At 38.1% G+C, this 19786-nt stretch overlaps 2 protein-coding genes and 2 non-coding genes across 5 annotated transcripts; 2 read left to right on the plus strand and 2 right to left on the minus strand.

Moving 5' to 3' along the window:
* The first annotated feature begins 722 nt into the window (after window positions 1–722).
* Window positions 723–11237, plus strand: tmem132a (transmembrane protein 132A). The gene is made up of 11 exons (XM_051112237.1): window positions 723–806; window positions 2251–2465; window positions 2557–2766; window positions 4194–4690; window positions 4767–4919; window positions 5038–5233; window positions 6785–6928; window positions 7011–7213; window positions 8090–8312; window positions 9682–9873; window positions 9952–11237. The coding sequence occupies exons 1-11, from the start codon at window positions 725–727 to the stop codon at window positions 10768–10770; spliced, it is 2934 nt and encodes a 977-aa protein (XP_050968194.1). The 5' UTR covers window positions 723–724; the 3' UTR covers window positions 10771–11237.
* An 827-nt stretch (window positions 11238–12064) lies between these two features.
* trnae-cuc (transfer RNA glutamic acid (anticodon CUC)) lies at window positions 12065–12136 on the plus strand. The gene has a single exon. It is a non-coding gene; the product is annotated as a tRNA-Glu (tRNA).
* Window positions 12137–12910: 774 nt separating this feature from the next.
* Window positions 12911–12983, minus strand: trnak-cuu (transfer RNA lysine (anticodon CUU)). The gene has a single exon. It is a non-coding gene; the product is annotated as a tRNA-Lys (tRNA).
* Window positions 12916–19562, minus strand: si:ch211-89o9.6 (zinc finger protein 90 homolog). Of its 2 annotated transcripts, none has more exons than XM_051112456.1 (8): window positions 19110–19562; window positions 18886–18980; window positions 18617–18716; window positions 18023–18126; window positions 16315–16420; window positions 15614–15693; window positions 15380–15473; window positions 12916–14328 (listed from the first exon to the last, which is right to left on the minus strand). In XM_051112456.1, the coding sequence occupies exons 1-8, from the start codon at window positions 19393–19395 to the stop codon at window positions 13427–13429; spliced, it is 1767 nt and encodes a 588-aa protein (XP_050968413.1). In that variant the 5' UTR covers window positions 19396–19562; the 3' UTR covers window positions 12916–13426. The 2 variants fall into 2 exon arrangements, with proteins under 2 accessions (XP_050968413.1, XP_050968421.1); XM_051112464.1 differs by having other exon boundaries at window positions 16315–16417; window positions 19110–19561.
* Between the last annotated feature and the right edge of the window lie 224 nt (window positions 19563–19786).

Raw genomic sequence — 19786 nt, forward strand, 5'->3', positions numbered from 1 at the left:
AATCTAAGATGCAGATGAGTTTATTCTTTAGAACAGATTTGAAGAAATTTAGCATTAGATCACTTGCTCAACAATGGATACTCTTCAGTGAATGGGTGCCGTCAGAATAAGAGTCCAAACAGCTGATCCAAGTGAACCCCAGTCTATCAATTCAAGCAAAAAGCTGTGTATTTGTAAGAAACTAATCCATCATGACACTTTAATTTTAAATTGATTCTTCCAGCAGAACGAATCATCACTTCATATTATGCTTTCTCCAGTCAGAAAGTAATCTCATCTGAATCAGGAAAGAAATATGCACAGATCAAGCTCTGTTTACAACTAAAAACTGTTCTAAATGTCTGTGGATTTTGATGTGAGAGGGGATGGACTTTTCCACTGGAGGAAGCATTATTATGGATTATGGACTTATAATGGATTTTGGGCAGAAGCAATGGTTTAAAGTTAAAATGCCTTGATGATGGATTTGTTTCTTAATAACAGATTTTCACTTTGTAAGACATTCACTGAAGGACTGTAGTCGTGTAGATTACTGTGATGTTTTTATCAGTTGTTTGCACTCTCATTGTGACAGCATCTATTCACTGCAGATGATCTATTGGTGAGTAAGTGATGCTAAATTTCTACAAATCTCTTCCTTTGAAGAAACTCAAAAAATAAAAATAAAAATAAAAATTTGACACTATTTATATTGACTAAGAAGAATTTATTGTTACAGGGTGTTATGGATGTAGCGAGTCTTTCTGGACTCAAATGGAAGTCTTCTATTATGAAAGTGGTAACACTTCAGTTACTCATAATCATCTGTAAGTTTGACTTTTTTATTACTCTCACCAAACACTGCATAAAATACACAAAATTAAGCTTTTTATTGGCATCAAGAGTTACATGAGGAACCTTTAACATCAAAGGAATCTTTCCATTGCAGAAAAGGTTCTATGATGGAAAAAAATTCTTTAGATTAGGGTTGCTACTATAAACTGATGCATCGCGATTTGTGGATCGATTCTGAGATTCTCTGAATGCATCGCGAATGAAGTTTTAGTTTTTAACTGCACACTCAAATACTCATGAAGAAGAGCGTCATGTATTTCATGTTTGCGCTTATGTCACAGTTTGGTCAGTTACCCGGGTGCGTGGCCATTTTGGAGATACTCGGATGTAAACAACAGTATGGATTGCAGTTGTTAATGTACTACTGAATACGTTGTTCTGTTAATTTATGCTGTCTAAACCGCGGGAAAAAACGTGTGGAAGCTGCTTGATCATATCAAGCCTTAGTAAGCAGGAAAGTGTTCGATATTTCGACAAACTAAAGTTAATGGGTGGTAAAAATATGTACGAGCAGTATTAATTAAGATGTTAGCCTAATATTTCACCAGAAATGATAAGAACAAACACGCATGATGTCAAGATTCTTGTTCTGGAAATCCTGGTTCAGTTTGGCCAACCACAAATGCCTTTTGTTCCTCAGACAGTTTTTTGCACTGTTCTCCTTGATTTGTTATGAGTTTTGGCAGTCTACAGTACTCCAAATGTTTTTCCCGGGTCCGACCGATTAGTACAGCCTAAAACTTGACAATAATTGACCATTTTAAGCAGCAGTAATCCGCAAAATATGTGAGTTTCGTTCGGTTCAGTGGCATTGTTTACGTTCAGTGCCACCAAGATCGCTGACTGATGACGCATTGTGAAAACTATTACACCTCAGCTCAGAATGCTTTTGTGACGCAAGATTAATGTAAACAGCCCACTGTGAACACCTTTGTAATTTGCTTTAAACTTTTCGAACTTTATGAAAGATCATTTTAGGTTCAAGTGTGTGTATAGAAATTGAAAGCAAGCAGAGTACAGCTGTTACTAAAGCGTTCAGTGCCATCTGCTGTTCAAAACTAAGCTCAAAATCATGTTAGAGAGAGAATTGCGTTGATTTCTTGGTTTTCAATGCATCGCCAACTCACTTTAGATTATTAAAATTGTTTTTCATGTTATGTCCTTAACCTATTTTTTTTTAAACTCTTTTTCAATGTTAATTTGAAGTGAAAAATAATCTGTAGAGCACTATGAAATTCTTGTGAAGTTTCTCAGACTAAGTTTGAATTGAATCAAAAGAGTGTGAACATTTTTGTACTTACACATCTTGTAAATTAAAGTTTTATGTTGTTAGAATGAGAGACCACTGCTTAAATAATAAAAGCAATTGTTATTAATTTCACTAATAGTCCAACTCTCCATTTTCTCTATCAAAAGCCCATTGTCAGACACCACACTCCCCATCACTTTCAGTCCGGGTCGCTGTTCCCTCACCATGGCAGTCTCTCCCCCTCTCTCAGGCTGATCTGGGCTTTCTTTTTACTAACTCCAGCCCCTTCACCTTCACCCAGTCTCTGTTGCTCATGCCTCCATCTGGAACGGCCTCCAAACCTCTTCTCCGTGCTACATTTGGTTCCTACACCATTACACAGGTACTGCAGTGTTAATTATGGTTAATGACTTTTATCTCCACTTCAAAGATAACTAAAGTTACTTATTCCTACCACTTGATTTCTTCTCAAGGTGATGTCTGAACCCATTCCTCCCCTTACTCCATCTCTCACTGCATCACTCCTTTCTAAAACCATTGTGAAAGAAATAGAGGGTGACAGAGAAGAGCGGTATAAGGTGCGAGTGCTGTTTCATATGAGGGGTGATGTTAACAGAGGAACCTGCGCTACTCTCCACGCTTTCAAACAGACTGAAGAACAGAAAGCTTCCTGCATCACTCAGGTACTAAAGACCCCACATATGGATCAGGACAGTATTATAAGAGATTTCTATAAAAAAAAGTGTCAAATAAACCTCAGACTTAAAAAGATATTTCACAATATTACTGTTTTTACTGTGTTTTTGATCAAATACTTCCAAAATGTTGACTGATATACAGTTGAGCTCAAAAGTTTACATACACCTTGCAGAGTCACCTTGCACCTTACTAAAATATTAGGGGTCATACAAAATGTATGTTTTTTTGTTTTTTTTTAATTTAGTGCTGACCTAAATAAGATATTTCAGATAAAAGATGTTTATATATAGTCCAGAAGAGAAAATAATAGTTGAATTTATAAAAATGACCTCATTCAAAATTGTACATACACTTGATTCTTAATACTGTGTTGTTACCTAAATGATCCACAGCTGTGTGTGTTTTTTGTTTGTTTGTTTAGTGGTAGTTGTTCATGAGTCCCTTGTTTGTCCTAAACAGTTAAACTGCCTGCTGTTCCTCAGAAAAATCATTCAGGTCCCACAAATTCTTTGGTTTTTCAGCATTTTTGTGTATTTGAACCCTTTCCAACAATGACTGTATAATTTTGAGACCATCTGTTCGCAATGAGGACAAATGAGGGACTCATATACAACTTTTATAGAAGGTTCAAATGCTCACTGATGCTCCAGAAGGAAAAATTATGCATTAAGAGCCAGGGGTGTAAACTTTTGAACTTTGAAGATGTGTACGTTTTTCTTATTTTGCCTAAATGTCATATTTTTATCATTTAGTGCTGCCCTTCACAAGCTACAGAAGATACTTACATGTTTCCCAGAAGACAAAACGAGTTAAAATTAGCTTACCTTGATCTTCAAATTCAAAAGGTTTTCACCCTCCGGCTCTTAATACATCGTTTTTACTTCTGGAGCATCAGTGAGCATTTGAACCTTCTGTAATAGTTGCAAATGAGAATCAGTTGTCCTCAGTGTGAAAAGATAGATTTTAAAATCATGCAGTCATTGTTGGAAACGGTTCAATTACACAAAAAAGTCTGAAAAAAACAAAGAATCTGTGGGACCTGAAGGATTTTTCTGAAGAACAGCGGGCAGTTTAATTGCACAGGACAAACAAGGGACTCATGAACAACTATCACTAAACAAAACAGCTGTGGATCATTCAGGTAACAACACAGTATTAAGAATCAAGTGTATGTAAACTTTTGAATTGGGTCATTTTTTATAAATTTAACTATTATTTTCTGTTCAATTATTATTTTATGTAAACTAAATTATTAAGGTCAGTACTAAATAAAAAACAACATGCATTTTGTATAATCTCTCTTCTTTTGGTATAATAATTAACATTTAGCAGATTCTGCAAGATGTATGTAAACTTTTAACCTCAACTGTATATATTGGAATCTACTTCGTATTCTTTCATTTCTTCTCAGCCACCTTTTGGGTTGTGTGTGGTCACTCTGACACTTTCGAACAACTGGTTTGAGCCTATTCAAAACATCAAGGCAAATGTAGACCAGATTTTCAAGCAACGTCACCTGAGCAGAAACCGCTCTCGTTCTCGTACCCGCGGGAGAAGGCATCCGTATGTTCCAGGAGGACTCAGGGGCCAGTCTGATAAAATTCAGCTCTACTACTCTTCCTTTGGCATTGTGTCCAATCCTAAAGTCGGACCTCCTCGATGTGTGGAGGAAGTACTGCAGCAGTCCGAGAGGAAGTTGTACTACATTGGTCCTGTGGGACTTGAAGATCAACAGGTCAACAAGACAGAGCAGAGCTCTGAATGCTTAGATAGACAAGTGGAAGAGAAACTTTGGTTGGATTCCAATGTGCTAATTGTCTACAGCAAAGGGCCTGTACGAGCTGGACAACCAGTCAGAGTGTCAGTAAACCTAAGGGCAAATTTTAGTGTGGAGTCTCTGACCATCAGGTAACATTAATATTATTACAAACTCAGTTTTCTCAGCACATTTTATGCTATAATGTATTGTATATTTTTGTTCCAGATTTAAAGTCAAAAAAGGACTGTTGTCTTTAATGGTTCATCCTGTCACAAACTCTGACCTGTGGATGGTTAATGTAGAAAGGACAACGGGTTCAAAACATGATGTTATTTCCATCATTAGCCACAGCACTGGTACTCATCCAGACAGCACTGGGTAAGAGGAATAGTTATTGACTTTACTTCTCATCTTATACTGTGTGAACACATGCAGGCAGGTCAGTAAGTTATGGTTATGTTTCATTTTTGTCTTTGTCACTTTCCTTCTGTTACAGCACTAACGCTCTAAGCCAGGTATCCTGTCTCTCATTTGAGGCTTTACACAGAAACTTTGGCATAGCGATGACTGTCACTGCTACCTGGTGGGTGGAGTACTCAACACGCAAGTTTGCAGTATCACCACACGGGGCAGCAACAAGCTTTTTCTCCTTTACTGACAGAGAAGTGGTGGGCATTGCCCCCATCACAGAGGTATATTGTAAAGATTTCCATTATGCATATTCTACATTGATTCTACGTATCAACTAGTCTATTATTTAAGCATTTACAAAATTTAAGATGATCGATTCCTTACATCCTCCTGGCAAACTACTCAAAGGTGTATTTTGAGAATATTTTACTTACCCCTCAGGTCACCCAAGATGTACATGAGTTTGTTTTTTCATCAGAACAGATTTGGAGAAATTTAGCATTGCATCACTTGCTTACCAGTGGATCCTCTGCAGTGAATGGGTGGCATCAGAATGAGAGTTCAAACAGCTGATAAACATCACAGTAATCCATACAAATCCAGACTAACATTTAACGTCTAGTGAAGTAAAAACCTGCATGTTTGTAATAAACAAATCCATCATTAATATATTTGTAACTTCAAACTTTTGCTTAAAGTTGCACCTCCTTAACAGCAAGATATTAATTGATGGACTGAAGTGGTATGGATTACTTGTGGATTATTGTGATGTTTTTATCAGGTGTTTGGACTCATTCTGACGGCACCCATTCACTGCAGAGGATCCCTTGGTGAGCAAGTGATGTAATGTCAAATTTCTACAAATCTACTTCAGTAAACAAACATATTTACATCTTGGATGGCCTGAGGTTCATTCCTTAAAGGGGTCATCGGATGCAAAACTCACTTTTACATGTTGTTTGAACATAAGTGTGCACTGACAGTGTGTGTACACAACCACCATATAATGATTAAAATTCACCCAGTGGTAATATCCCTTTTTACAAATTAGGCCATTCTCAGCTTCTTGTCAGTGTGACATCACACCAACCAAGGCCACTCCCACGATAGTTGATTGACACCAGCGTCTTACCTTAGACCTGCCCTAAACGAGCAGAGCTGAGAACAGTCCGACCGCCACTGTGTCAACTACCAGTGCAGGGGAAGACAAGAATGTCACCAATTGAGCGATTAAGGTGTTCTGTTGATGGATGTAGTAATGAACGTAGCAGTCATCATTTACTCCCAACATCTGAGCCACTGAAGACGCAGTGGATTAACGTTACTTCTGTTTTTTTGGAAGAAAATGTGCCCGGCGATCTACATAAATGTGTCTGTGTTCATGCAAATAATTTGTGATGCAGCTTCACCTACAGCTGAAGTGATTATAAGGGTTTTTTATGCATATTTGCAAGTCACCTTTCTTAATAATGTGCTAGTTAGCACGTTTCGTGGATAAATGCGGCTAAAGTAAACATTACGGCTCATCAACCCACAGAAGAGAGGGGCGGGGCGAGCAGAGCTCATTAGCATTAAAAGGAACATGCAACAGAACGGCTCTCTCTCAAAAGGCTGATTTTGACAAGGTAAAAAGGGTGTTGTTTTACACTACCACTGAGAAATTTTAACCAAAGTATGTCATAGGCTTTTCATTAGGACTCTAAAGAATCATATCAACTTGTGGAAATTGGACATCTGATGACCCCTTTAAATGTTACACTTCTACAATGTAATATGTGTAAAGAACAGGAAGAACATGGTGTTTACTAAAATCCTATTCTTTTCATTGGCAGAGTAACACTATTATCAACACAGCCATTTTGACGAGCCAGCCCGTGTCACTTCCTGTCATTGTCCTAGCAGTGGGCCTTGATAGCAAAGTATCAGATGTTACCACAGCTGTGAAGTGTCATTCAGACAATGAAGATATTGTCAAGGTATAAAGATTTCAGAGAAGCTCAGGTCTAATTCATGAAATATATCAACTCATCTGACTGCTCTTTTTTTCTTGTCTGGCAGGTGTCTGATGATTGCTCTGTGATTTTTGTGGATGGGAGTGAATCAGGAAGGGGCAGCATCTGTGTGGAGCTGGAGTTTTCTTTGGGGATGCTCAGTGGCTCTTTGTGTTTGTCTGTGTGGGCTCCGGTAGTTCCACTGCGTGTGTCTCTCTCTGACTCTGTCCTGAGTCCCATCAAAGGCTGGAGCTATTACAGTGAGGGCGGGTATGCAGTATTTGGTTACACTTTACAATAAGGTCCCATTAGTTTTTGTTAGTTAATGCAATTCCTTGTAGCAAAAGAAGCATAGTTTTAAAAAGACTACTAATTAGGGAATATACTGTAAAGGGTTAGTTCACCCAAAAATAAAAAATTCAGTCATTAATTACTCATCCTCATGTCGTTCCAAACCAGTAAGAACTTACTGAATGTAATGTTACAGTCACTTAACGGCATGTTAATTGAAATTAAATGAAAATGCATTATAGTTATATTTATATTAAATGGTCTTAAGTACATATTTATATGTGATTTCATGATTACTTCTATTGTCTTTCACATATGGTTAAAATACTGACAAATGTGCTGACAAGCATTTATATTAAACATGTTACTTCTATTAAAACTTGCATCTCATGTATTTAATTGCATTTCTAATTACGCATTTGTAAAGATGAAGTGAAATACATTTAGAAACTTTAAATAAATTTTAAAGAGAATACTATCTTTGACACCCTTTAAGATTTACACTACAGTTTACCTTTAATACAGTTAAGTACATTTCTTTTTCACAAGGGTTAACTATGACTAACAATGAAAAATATATTTCTTACAGCTTTTATTCATCTTACATCAACTATAGTTAATTGTATAAAAGTACAACTGTTCATGTTGGCTCAGGTCCATTATGTAATAAAACAGATACATTTTTTGATTTTAATAATTATTTTATTAAAAGATAAACTTAACTAAGTTTAATAAATGCTTCAGCAGTATTTTTACTAGTTAGACCATGTGAACTAATGTTAACATGTTAAACCTAGCCTGTTCCAATAATGCATTGATCATAATGAAATCAAAATGTCTCTTTTTTTTTTTTAGGTGTGAACCAGTTTATCAGAGATCCACTATACAGATTTTGGCACAATTCAGTGCCCAATCAGCAGCTCAAGGCCAACCAACCTATATGCTCGGCTCGTCGGATTGGTTTGTGGATGTGACTGAACTTGTCCGAGACTGGCTGAGGATAGAAAACACATATATTGCAGCTCTTGATAAACAAAAACACCTAATTGGCTTGAAGCCTGGAATTACATCAGTACATGTTGGTATCTGAATTAAATACACCTAAAGGGTTCATTCACAGAAAAATTTCAATGTAATGTTATTTATGTCAATCTAAACCTGCGAAAATCAAGTTAAAGTTAAAAAAAATGATATTATGCTTTTTCACTTTTTGAACTTTAGTCAGTGTGTGGTGTGTATCTTTGGGCATAAAAAAGATCTACAAAGTTACAAATCTCCAGGACAAAGTCCACTCCAAAAGGAGATATTTCAAGAACTACAAGGAACGGCTCCTTTGGACTACACCGTTTGTTTGTCCCATGCAATGATGTCACAATGCTGTCCATTAGAATATCATTAAAATAAATTTGAATTGTTGGAGGGTGGGTAGGGACAAGGTGGGGGATTAGCATAACTTTAGCGATGCAGCGCGGAGAACCGCTTCAACCAGCCGCAGCGCGTCGGATATAAACACAAAAGCATTGACTAGAGTAGCCGCTTTAGAGCTGTAACGCGCCGCAGGCGTGTGCAGTACAGGGGGGTCGAAACTCATGCCAAAGCCGCAATCTACTCCGGTTGCGCGTCAGAGCCGTAACATGCCGCAGATGTGTGCAGTGTGTGGTAAGAGATTTATTCATCATACAGTGTAGACAACCTTAGCTTCACTTATAACGCGAGTGTTTTTTAAAATGCATAAACTTGCACTAGAATAGGCTAGGCTGATCAGTGATGATGTTCTTTGATAATGTTAGGCTGCATTAGCCTTATGCTGGAGCTGGTTTCGGGCAATGAAACTAAGTATGTAAATAATTAAATACATTAGCATGATAATATCATGTATTGGCGATCTCGCAGGCTGATGACAGGACCCAACACTACTGTAGTGTATTATTTACTCACCCTCCATGCATCCTAGGTGTATATGACTTCCTTCTTTCTGAAACACCATCTAAGCTGTTCGCCAATCGCAATGCAGTGGGACAGCTAACCAATCACAACACATTTTGTTTTCGGAAGGCTGGCCTTCATTAAACCTGGAACTAATCAAGCCTTCAGTGCCAAGCTGGGAGACATGTATTGTAATAATGTAAATTATGTTAAAAATAATGCGTTTTTCAAACCACCAAGCATGAAAGCATGTTCTAGTACACCCCCAAAACAAAATCAAGACTTTGTAAAAGAGCATAATAGGACCCCTTTAAAAATTTCTGGTTTTGGCCATACAATGAAAGTAAATAAGGTACAGTGTTGTTTTCGACCCCACTGACTTATTGTTCGACCTTCAAAATATGTTCTCTGGTGTTCCTACAGGACACAATATGTAGTTGATTATAACAAGATTTTCATTTGTTGGTAAACTGTCCCTTTAAATATGGGTCTTCTTTGGTTCCTTCCCTCTGTTTTTCAAGGTGATATCAAGTCAGTGGGATGGAGTGCTTGGAAGTGCTAATGTCATTGTAACCTCTGAACCTGTCACTCCTGGTGACCTCTCAGTTCAGTTGGTTGGAGGGCTTGGCTTGTCCATTAATTCCAGCCCATCTCATCCATCTATTGTTACAGCAACAGTAAATGCTCACAACACACTGTACAACCACGGGCAAGTAAGTATAATAAGTACTAACACTAATGTTTCTACCAGTCTTGTTTTAGTCCTCACTCTTCCATTCATTTTTTTTTAGGAAGCATCCATCAGTGTTTGGATCCAGTTTGATGATGACACCACCATACCTGTACATGCTTTTAGTGGGATTCCCTATACACTCCGACTCTCCTCATTGGCTGAGTCTGTGGTTGCTGTCACACCTCCTCCATCCCAGCGCATTTTGGCACAAGGCGATGGCGGAGGGCCTCTTGTGAAAGCTGAGCTTCTGGTTTCCACCTGTGTAACAACTTTAAACCACGTTGAACCGGAAGTAATCCAAAAAGGAAGTGAAGCAAAAAAATTGGCTAAAGGCTCTGGCTGGATAAGGGTGAACCTGAACATGGACTTTTGGCCAATGGGAAATGAGGAAACCAACTTTGAGATGCATGATGTGACTGATATTTTTGTCAACTCCAACAAGGATCTGTATGATAACTTTGACGAAGAACAAATTATGGTAAATTCCACAAGCGACTATGATGTTGGTAATGACGTGTTCAGAAGAAATGACTTGGAGCACGCGGTTTTGATTCCCAACCATAAAGAGAAGGCTGTGTATTTGTCTCCTGGGGTGGAGAAAGAGAGAAAAGAGGTTAAAACCGCTGATAGACAAGTAGAGATTGGCATTGGAGCTGTCCTTTCTCTTCTCTGTCTTTCTTCGCTCCTCTTCCTGGTCAACTGCCTGCCATGTGCACTGAGAGAACAGAGAAACAGAGAAAGACGAGAGGGACATGTAAAAGACACTGTGGAGGAAGACGAGGAAACTGGAGAAGAGCAAGCAGAGAAGGCAGAGAGAAAACAGTGTAGTGAAGTAGTAAACGGGAAAGGACAGAGGGGAAAGGAAATGACTTTTTGACTTTCAGAATATCACACATTGCATATAACCTTGTGCATTTCCTGGAAAAAGTCAGTAAATCTTTACTTGCCCTTTACAATCGCATAATTATAGCAGTGACCATCAATGTGAATTTTTAGGTGGGATGTGGGACAACGGTAATGTAAATTATGTATTTTTGGCTATTGTTTGATGTTAATAGTTTTAGTTTTAGTTCTTTTAAAGTCATCAGTACAAGAAATCATGCATTAGAGAAAACATAAGAATACCACTACACAATCTGACAAACTTTTTTATGATCTGAAATAATAACTTACATATACTTAAAGGATTTTAGACTTTTTTTTTACACCACTCAAATATTAAATAAAGGTAAAAAAGATTCAAATGTTTTTTTTTTTTTTCTAAAACAAGGAGCTGACAGTATTGTCGTACAGATACAATTTCAAAGACTTTATTACCATAATAAAACTGATGTGATTCTTATTCATTCCTATTACGTATTTAGACCCACTGTTGTGGGTAACGCATTACAGAAAGTGGGAGTAAGTGCAGAGGCATGTAAACATGATGTTACTGTAGTTCTAGACTAAATGTAAACATGCATTTACTTATCTCACTCGAATAAAAAAAACAGATTCACATATTCCTCAAAATGAATAAAAACACTAAAATACAAACTCAGAATATGAACCTGCAATAAATATGTTAACACAAATCCTTTATTAACATTTTATTAACCAATATTTTTGCAAATGATCTTCGATGATTAAATTCAACCATACTAATAAGCAACAATTACTTTAGTTACTCATTATGCTTCATTTTTTTATTTTTTTTTATTGCTGCAGAGAAGTTTCTTCTCCTGGTTCTTCTGTACAGACATGAATTTACTTTTCCTTCAGCCTGAGGCTTTTTGATTTCACTTTTTAGTGTGAAAAGGCTTTTACATTTGCTGAAAAATATAACTTTTTATATTAAAAACAAACAAGCAAGCCGAGCCCAGACTTAAAAAGAAACGCAAAAGTATTGTAACACATTACGTTCCATAAAAAGTAACGTAATTAGTTACTTTTTAGGGACTAACGCAATATTGTAATACATTACTTTTAAAGATAACTTTCCCCAACACTGTTTAGACCGTGTTGTTAGTTGTTTTGGCGAATATAATGACCTACGATGGCAATCAAACCGAATAAGCGTGATTTTAGTCATTAATGGTGTACATGGTGTACAAAACAACATGTATGTTAAGAACGGTAGCACAGTTTTTACTGATGTACAATACTGTGAGATAAACGCATTCACACAGCTCTCCCTGGTGGTCTAGTGGTTAGGATTCGGCGCTCTCACCGCCGCGGCCCGGGTTCGATTCCCGGTCAGGGAATGCGGTTTTTTTTTCCGACGCAGTAAATCATACAAGTTAAAAAATTGTAAATAGTATACTGTGTTAAAAACTTATAGTTACACATACAACGTTATATATAATACTTACACATATATGAGAATATCGTCCTAAGTATTGTATAATAAAGTCTTCACTGGTATGTAAAAAAAACCTTTCAAATACATTCAATCTCACAAATGACCGATAAAATCTCCAAAATCACCAAAACTAATCAGAAGACTATAAACGCGCAATGTGCGCACAAGAACCAGAAAGGATGAACTCATCTGCACTAAACCGACGCGACTTGCCCAACAGCAGAGTGGCGCAGCGGAAGCGTGCTGGGCCCATAACCCAGAGGTCGATGGATCGAAACCATCCTCTGCTAGCAACTTTTCTCTGTTCTTTTTACCCCTATTATTATATCAAGCATTATATTTTGTTATTTAAAAAAAAAACAGTTTTTAAAATTCTGATCTTTAACAACCTTTACAGTTTTTTTTGTTAGATTATCATACTAAATTTTGTATGAATCGTAAAGTTTTCAAACGATCTTTAAAGGAGCAACTACACAAAGTCTACTATAGATTATGCAGACACCTTCAAGATGTATAGCTATTTCCAACAGTTTCAGCAATAAGTCGTCGGGTAGAGATCTGGATATACCAGATGTTGGAAAATATCAGATCAACGTTTGGAGTTCAGGTTGTGTTGGCAGAACTATTCTCTGGAAAAAAACATAATTTTGCATCTAGAAGTACTAAAAAGCTTCTGCGCCCAACGTGGGGCTCGAACCCACGACCCTGAGATTAAGAGTCTCATGCTCTACCGACTGAGCTAGCCGGGCAGTTACGCCACGTTCCCTGGCCAAAATATTCGAAACAAAGAACGTATTATAATACCACACACACATTAAACTTAAAAGAACTTTAAATACCTTTAATAAGCACATTTAAGGTATTAAAAAAAAAAAAAAACCCGCAGACCGTTTGTACTGCCAAATCCGTTAATACCGTGTTGGTAATGCAAAAGGTAAAACGCCGATGGACGCCCTGTTTATTAGTGTTCGTGCACCACCTGCTGTTCACTTTTAATATTACAATTCACGGACAGTCAACATAAAAACACCGAAGACAATTGCTTTAATCGCTGCTAACATCTACAGACTTTAATCTTTCCATTTATATTTATTACACCCCTTTTCTTTCTTGTGTAAATTATTCCAGAATTCCATTGGGTTCATAAGAAGGCATGAGTTGGAAGCCCTGCATTGTCATCAGATATGTTATATCAGACTCCTCCACAGGAGGCCGACTGCTGATGTGTCTTGAGGTTGCAGATCCAGGCGAATCGTTTCCCACAGCGGGGACAGATGAAGGGTTTCTCTCCTGTGTGAACTCTTTGGTGTTTCTTGAGGTTGCCTGCCTCTGTGAAAAGCTTCCCACATGTGTCACACTTAAAGGGCCTTTCTCCTGTATGCACTCGCTGGTGGGCCACAACATTGGACAGCCCAGGGAACGCCTTTCCACAATACTTACAAACGTAGCTCTTCCGCCTACCTTTTTCCATGTGCTTTGGTAGCTGCAGCCTGGCAAGAGAAGCCCCAGGCTGACTTAAGTTAGACATCATTTGGGGAATCACAGTGAAATATGAAGGCTTTGTTCTGCTTGCAGTCTCTGACTGAATCACTTCGGGTCTACTTGCGTGGCCTGATGCTTCAGTTTGGCTTTGTCTCAAAATGGCTGTTTGTTTCCACCTTTCATCTTCTCTGATAGGCCCCTCCGCTGTATTTCTAACAGCATGTGTTCGGGTAGATGATGCTCCATCCCGTCCACCTTTGGAGCTTCTAATAGATGATACAGTCTCTGACTGAACCAGCATACAGTCTTGATCCTGGTCTGATTCTGTATATGAGCAGGATGGATGTGTGGGCCAGTGCATGAAGCTGGTTTGGGGTTCTGCCGGTCTGTCATACAACAAGCAGTCTGTTCCTGACATTTCAGTGGCTGTCTTATCTCTACTGAGCAGAGGCTGGTTTGTAGGTGAAGTTCTGCTTTTCGCCATTCCCTTGTGTACGTGCCCTGAGCCTGTGAGAGCTGCAGTTTCTCCTGTTGTTAGACTTTTGCTAGGTCGAACAGCAAACCTGTGGTACTGGTGCTGTTGAGAACTGCTTGGACTGGACTCAACAGCACCTGGATGTAAATACATTCAGATACTGTCAGAGTACTTTTAATCTGCAAACAGCTCTACATTTAAGATGACATTCAAATCTGTTTATTAACATAGTTGTATATAGTGTGCATATACAGCTGAAGTCAAATGTTTACACACACCTTGCAGAATCTGCAAAATGTTATTTTACCAAAATAAGAGGGATTATACAAAATGTATTTGAGGTTTTGAGATCCATCTTTTCACAGTGAGGACAACTGAGGAACTCATATACAACTATTACAGAAGGTTCAAACGTTCACTGATGCATCAGAAAGAAAAATGATGCATTAAGAGCCGGGGCATGAAAACTTTTTGAATTTGAATATCAGGGTAAATTTAACTTATTTTGTCTTCTGGGAAACATGTATCTTCCGTAGATTCTGAAGGGCAGTACTAAATGGAAAAAAAAAGTGATATTTATGCAATATAAGAAAAATGTAAACATCCTCATTCCATTTAAAAGTTTACACCCATGGCTCTTAATGCATCATTTTTCCTTCTGAAGCATCAGTGAGCGTTTGAGCCTTCTGTAATAGTTGCATATAAGGCCCTTAGTTGTCCTCAGTGTGAAAAGATGGATCTCAAAATCATACAGTCATTGTTGGAAAAGGTTCAAATACACAAACATGCTCAAAAACCGAAGAATTTGTGGGACCTGAAAGATTTTTCTGAAAAACAGCAAGCTGTCCAGGACAAACAAGGGACTCATGAACAACTATCACTAAACAAAAAAAAAAAAAAAACAGCTGTGGATCATTCAGGTAACAGCACAGTATTAAAAATAAAGTGTATGCAAAATTTTAAACGGGGTAATTTTAATAAATTCAGCTATTATTTTCTCTATGTAAACGTCTTTTATGTGAAATATCTTATTCAGGTCAATACTAAATAAATAATCCCTTATATTGGTAAACATTTCTGCAGTTTCTGCAAGGTTTATGTAAACTTGACTTTAACTGTATGTACACATGCAATGTATATATGCATTGATGGATTAAACCTTCATCTGTTTACTTCTACTCAACTCACCCTGTATCTGCAGTACAGTGGATGGAGAAATGTTGGTTCTCTGACTCCTATCCTGTCCATTTTCACTTGAATGGGAAAATTCCATCTCTACAGGCTGGAAACAAAATAAAACTACATTCATTTTTTTGTTATGATCCCAAAGTGGCCTACTTCTTACTTTCCTGTTGGCACTCTTTAGCTCTGTCCTAGTTTTTTTTTTTTTTTGCATCTTAAGAGAACAGTAAATCAACAAACCTTCTCGGCACCAGGTGCAACTGTGCTCTTGGCTGGTGAGGTAGAAAGTTTTCCGCTACAAATTTCTGTATTTGACTCCGCTGAGGGAAGAAAATTAACAGTCATTTTTCTGGATACTAGATTTAAATATAAATAACTAGCTCAGTTATGAAACTCTAACATGGCGCTGACTGGCTTCACCAGCCAATCAGCCTTTTTTTCCTATCTAGTTTAGTTTTTAATATCACTCCAACCAAGAAGCGTTAGACTGCACGCTTATCTTGAAGACAGTTCACCCAAGTCCTTATTTTTGTCTTCTTTGCACACAAAAAAATTCTCATTGTTTCATAAAATTATATTTGAACCACTGATGTCACATGGACTATTTTATCGATGTCCTTACTACCTTTCTGGGCCTTCAACGTGTTGTGTTGCTGTCTATGCAGAGTCAGAACGCTCTCGGATTTCATCAGAAATATCTTAATTTGTGTCCTGAAGATAAACAAAGGTCTTACGGGTTTGGAATGACATGAGGGTGAGTAATTAAAGACAGAATTTCTAGATCTGCTGCATGGTCTTTTATTGCAGCAGCAATTCACTGCCACTCTATCTTTTTGAGCAAGTCTTATAACAAAGACATTTAATTCAACACAAAGGGTATCATACTATTTTACAATTGACTTGAGAGTCAAACAGAGGACTGCTTTTGGCCCTCTACTCACCATCTTGCACAATTACGGCTTGTGTCTGGCTTCTTTCCCACTGGTCATTCAGATCGTCCTTTATCACTATTGTTTCTGGCTCTCCGTCTTCCACCTGTCCTTGCTGCTGAACACATGAAACAAGGTGTTGTGTTACAAGATGTCCCTGGCTGACATATAAACATCAAGGTAATTTACTGAAATTCCCATGTGTAAATTAACTAGGGATTTCTTGTATATGATGAATTGTGCTTAGTGGTTGTTATAATGTTCCTAATGTCTAAAGTTTGACTGTACAAACAGCTGTGGATGTTTTTTTAAAGAAAATCAAGTATTTATGAAACTGTTGAAAAACCAGAGTATGATTTATTAGTATTTATCAATTGGCTGTGTTTCCTTTAGTCCAGTATGTGGATCTAATCATTCATCACATGAAAAATCTGAAATCATGTCATTGCACAGTGCTGAATAAATTCTGGATATTATTTAAATAAGTTTTCACTATTCAATATTGATAAGTAAATTTTACACTTGTGGTTGCAAAGGCAGTGACCACTTGATGCCATGAAGGTTTTACTTCCTCCAACTACCTCCCTTCAGGGTCATCATTTTCATTTCAAAAAACAAACACAAAATGAGTGCAGAAATGTTTATTTAAACATGTTCAACACTTATTATATCAAAAACTGCATTTTGACTAAGTTGCTTCACTTTTTTCTACAGTACACCACAGGACAGAGCTTTGCTCTGAATTTGCTTATTATATAAAAACACTTAGACTCATATCCCTATTGATCAAAAACAGTGTAAATCATGTATATAATTTAAATGAAAGTCTCATCCAGAAGAAATATGACGGTGGTATAATACACACTCATGAGCAGTAATCTGGTAATCATTTCTTGACTCCTAGAGAAAGCAGCTCTTCTGTAGTTAACATATCAGGATGGTACTTCTGCTGGTGGTTTTTGAGGTTTCGAATCCAGGCAAATGTCTGTCCACACTGGGTACAACTATACGGTCGTTCTCCCGTATGGACTTTCTGGTGTTTTCTCAGGTTTCCCGCCTCTGCAAAGAACTTCCCGCAGGTGTTACATTTGAATGGCTTCTCACCTGTGTGAATCCGTTGGTGGATCACCACCTTTTTGGGGCGATTGAACACTTTGCCACAATATGTGCAGGCAAAAAGTTTCTCACGAGGAACTTTGTCATTTTTAGTTCGACCAACTCTTTGCTGGTTAAATATGACATCTCTGACATTGTGGTAGCCGTCCGTGCCCTGAATCTTTGAAGATGTTGATGGCACTGCTACAAAGTCATTTGCCACCAGAGGCGGATTGGAGGAAGGCAAGAGGATCCTGCTATCCTGATGTTCCTCCCTCGCGTACTGGGGATAAACATGTGTAGCCTGACTTTTCCCACGTGGTACTTTGCTAGCCCACACAGAAATGTCTTCCCCCTCCTCTGCAGAGTCGACCTCTATGATTTCTGAATGCCGCAAAGCGCCTGAGGATTGGCTCTCGGCTAATCTCGCACTGTTCACGTACGTGCAAGATCGCAGCCCCAAGTCTGCATTATCACTCCCTTGCATTAAATAATCCCTCATAGGACTGGATTTTCCATTCAAATCAAACTTTGCTTCGCCATGTAATTCTACGGGCTCTTGGGATATCCCCTTAACACTCTCAAACTCTGGCTCAGATTTAAGCGCAGTGTCAGATCCACTGACCTCCAAAGTCGGCTGCTGCATCCCAGAGACCTGATCATCATCTTTCACCATCTGAACATCACCAAAACCTGCTTCTCCAGTCTGTGATGGCGTGTCTTCTACTCCTAAATGAAGAGAAACAGTGCGAAGACAGAGTTAAAATGGGTATTTTTAGTTATCTAACCCCGTTATGTTCATAATATGTGACCCTGGTTCACAAAACCAGTCTGAAGTAGCACAGGTATATTTGTAACAACAGCCAAAAATACATTGTATGGGTCAAAACTATTGATTTTTCTTTTATGCCAAAAATCATTAGGATGTTAGGATGTTCCATGAAGATTTTTTGCACATTTTCTACCATAAACATATCAAAACGTAATTTTTGATTAGCAATATGCATTGCCAAGGACTTGGACAACTTCAAAGGCGATTTTCTCAGTATTTTGATTTTTTTGCACCCTCAGATTCCAGTTGTATATCAGCCAAATATCATCCTATCCTAACAAACCATACATCAATGAAAAGCTGATTTATTCAGCAAAATCTGGACCCTTATGACTGGTTTTGTGGTGCAGGGTCACACATGTGGTTTATGTTCTTCTATCCACTCACCACCATCTCTGATGAACAGTCTCTGCTGTGTTTGGTCTTCCTCAAACATCTCATCCTTTATTAGCACTGTTTCTGCTTCTGATAATACGGCATCTCCTGTCTTTAATTACAAGAAATGTTTCATAAATGTTTCAATAAATCATTAAAATTTTGTATTGTGGACAGCGATATAAAAATACATTTTTTATCTGTCTATCCCATTATTATTGACACGCTAAAATGTGGCTAAACTAGTTATTGTGGTTATCAAGAGATAACAGCTGACCTACCATATTGTTACTTTCATTTACAGCTGGCTGAGCAGTTGAGTCTGTCCCTCCACCTCTCCACAGTCCCGAGTTAAACTGAGCTCCAAACAGCACGTCTGGATGTATGAAAACCAGAGAAACAACACAAAGCAGGGTACTTTAACCACATTAGCCTTTACAGTGTATTTGGTGTGACAGAGACACTGACAGTATAATATTTTATGTAAGGTTTCATGATAGCACACCGTTAGTTTGGTTCCTGTATTTGTCTGACAAAGCGGCGCTCACTTGAACCCGGTTAGTGCGATTCAGTGAACTAATCCTCCTCTCTGCAAACCCCCGTGCCATTTTAAGCTCCAGTATGTGAAGTTTTCTTTTCAGCGCTTTGTTTTCACGCTGGCATTGAGTCATCTGTAAGTTTATAACCGCGTAGTCGTCGTCTACGAGTTTACATATCTCAGCCACCGCTGCGTTTGCCAGCACCTCCATAATGGAAGCTAACTGAGTCTGGAAAGCGATGCGATTTGACATGGTTAACGTTTAAGCGTCCAACGGCAAGTTTCAATAAACGTTCAATGATTTGGGAGCTGGATGAAAGTGATACAGAATTCAGAAATTTAAAGGCATATCTTCAAAACAGCGTGGGAATAACAATCATTTGCTCGGGTTTGACATCGCTCAGCACTTCCGGTCAGTAGTAGTGACGTAAAAGCCATAAAGACTCTTTTACAGCGCACACCAATCTAGTGTCGACGCTTTTCAATAACACATTTACTGAATGAATGAAACTGTTATTGGTTTTTGGCCACTCTGTCAGTTATATTTTGGTTAAGTCACTGTCTCAGTTACAGTTAATTTAGGTTAATGTCGGCTAAGCCGTTTGTTTGTGGCTTTTAAAGGTTCAGTGGTGCCTCATTTATAA

The sequence above is a fragment of the Labeo rohita genome, chromosome 1 (genome assembly GCF_022985175.1).
Source record: "Labeo rohita strain BAU-BD-2019 chromosome 1, IGBB_LRoh.1.0, whole genome shotgun sequence".
In the NCBI taxonomy this organism is placed as follows: domain Eukaryota; kingdom Metazoa; phylum Chordata; class Actinopteri; order Cypriniformes; family Cyprinidae; genus Labeo; species Labeo rohita.

Excerpts from the sequence above, each read along its gene's own strand:
- tmem132a (XM_051112237.1), top strand. The coding sequence starts at position 725 with ATGGATGTAGCGAGTCTTTCTGGACTCAAATGGAAGTCTTCTATTATG. Across the intron at positions 2,767-4,193 it reads AAGCTTCCTGCATCACTCAG|CCACCTTTTGGGTTGTGTGT; the intron begins GTACTAAAGACC and ends ATTTCTTCTCAG. Across the intron at positions 5,234-6,784 it reads GCATTGCCCCCATCACAGAG|AGTAACACTATTATCAACAC; the intron begins GTATATTGTAAA and ends TTTCATTGGCAG.
- si:ch211-89o9.6 (XM_051112456.1), bottom strand. The coding sequence starts at position 19,395 with ATGTCAAATCGCATCGCTTTCCAGACTCAGTTAGCTTCCATTATGGAG. Across the intron at positions 18,127-18,616 it reads ACTGTTCATCAGAGATGGTG|GAGTAGAAGACACGCCATCA; the intron begins GTGAGTGGATAG and ends CTCTTCATTTAG. Across the intron at positions 15,694-16,314 it reads AGCCGTAATTGTGCAAGATG|CGGAGTCAAATACAGAAATT; the intron begins GTGAGTAGAGGG and ends TTCTTCCCTCAG.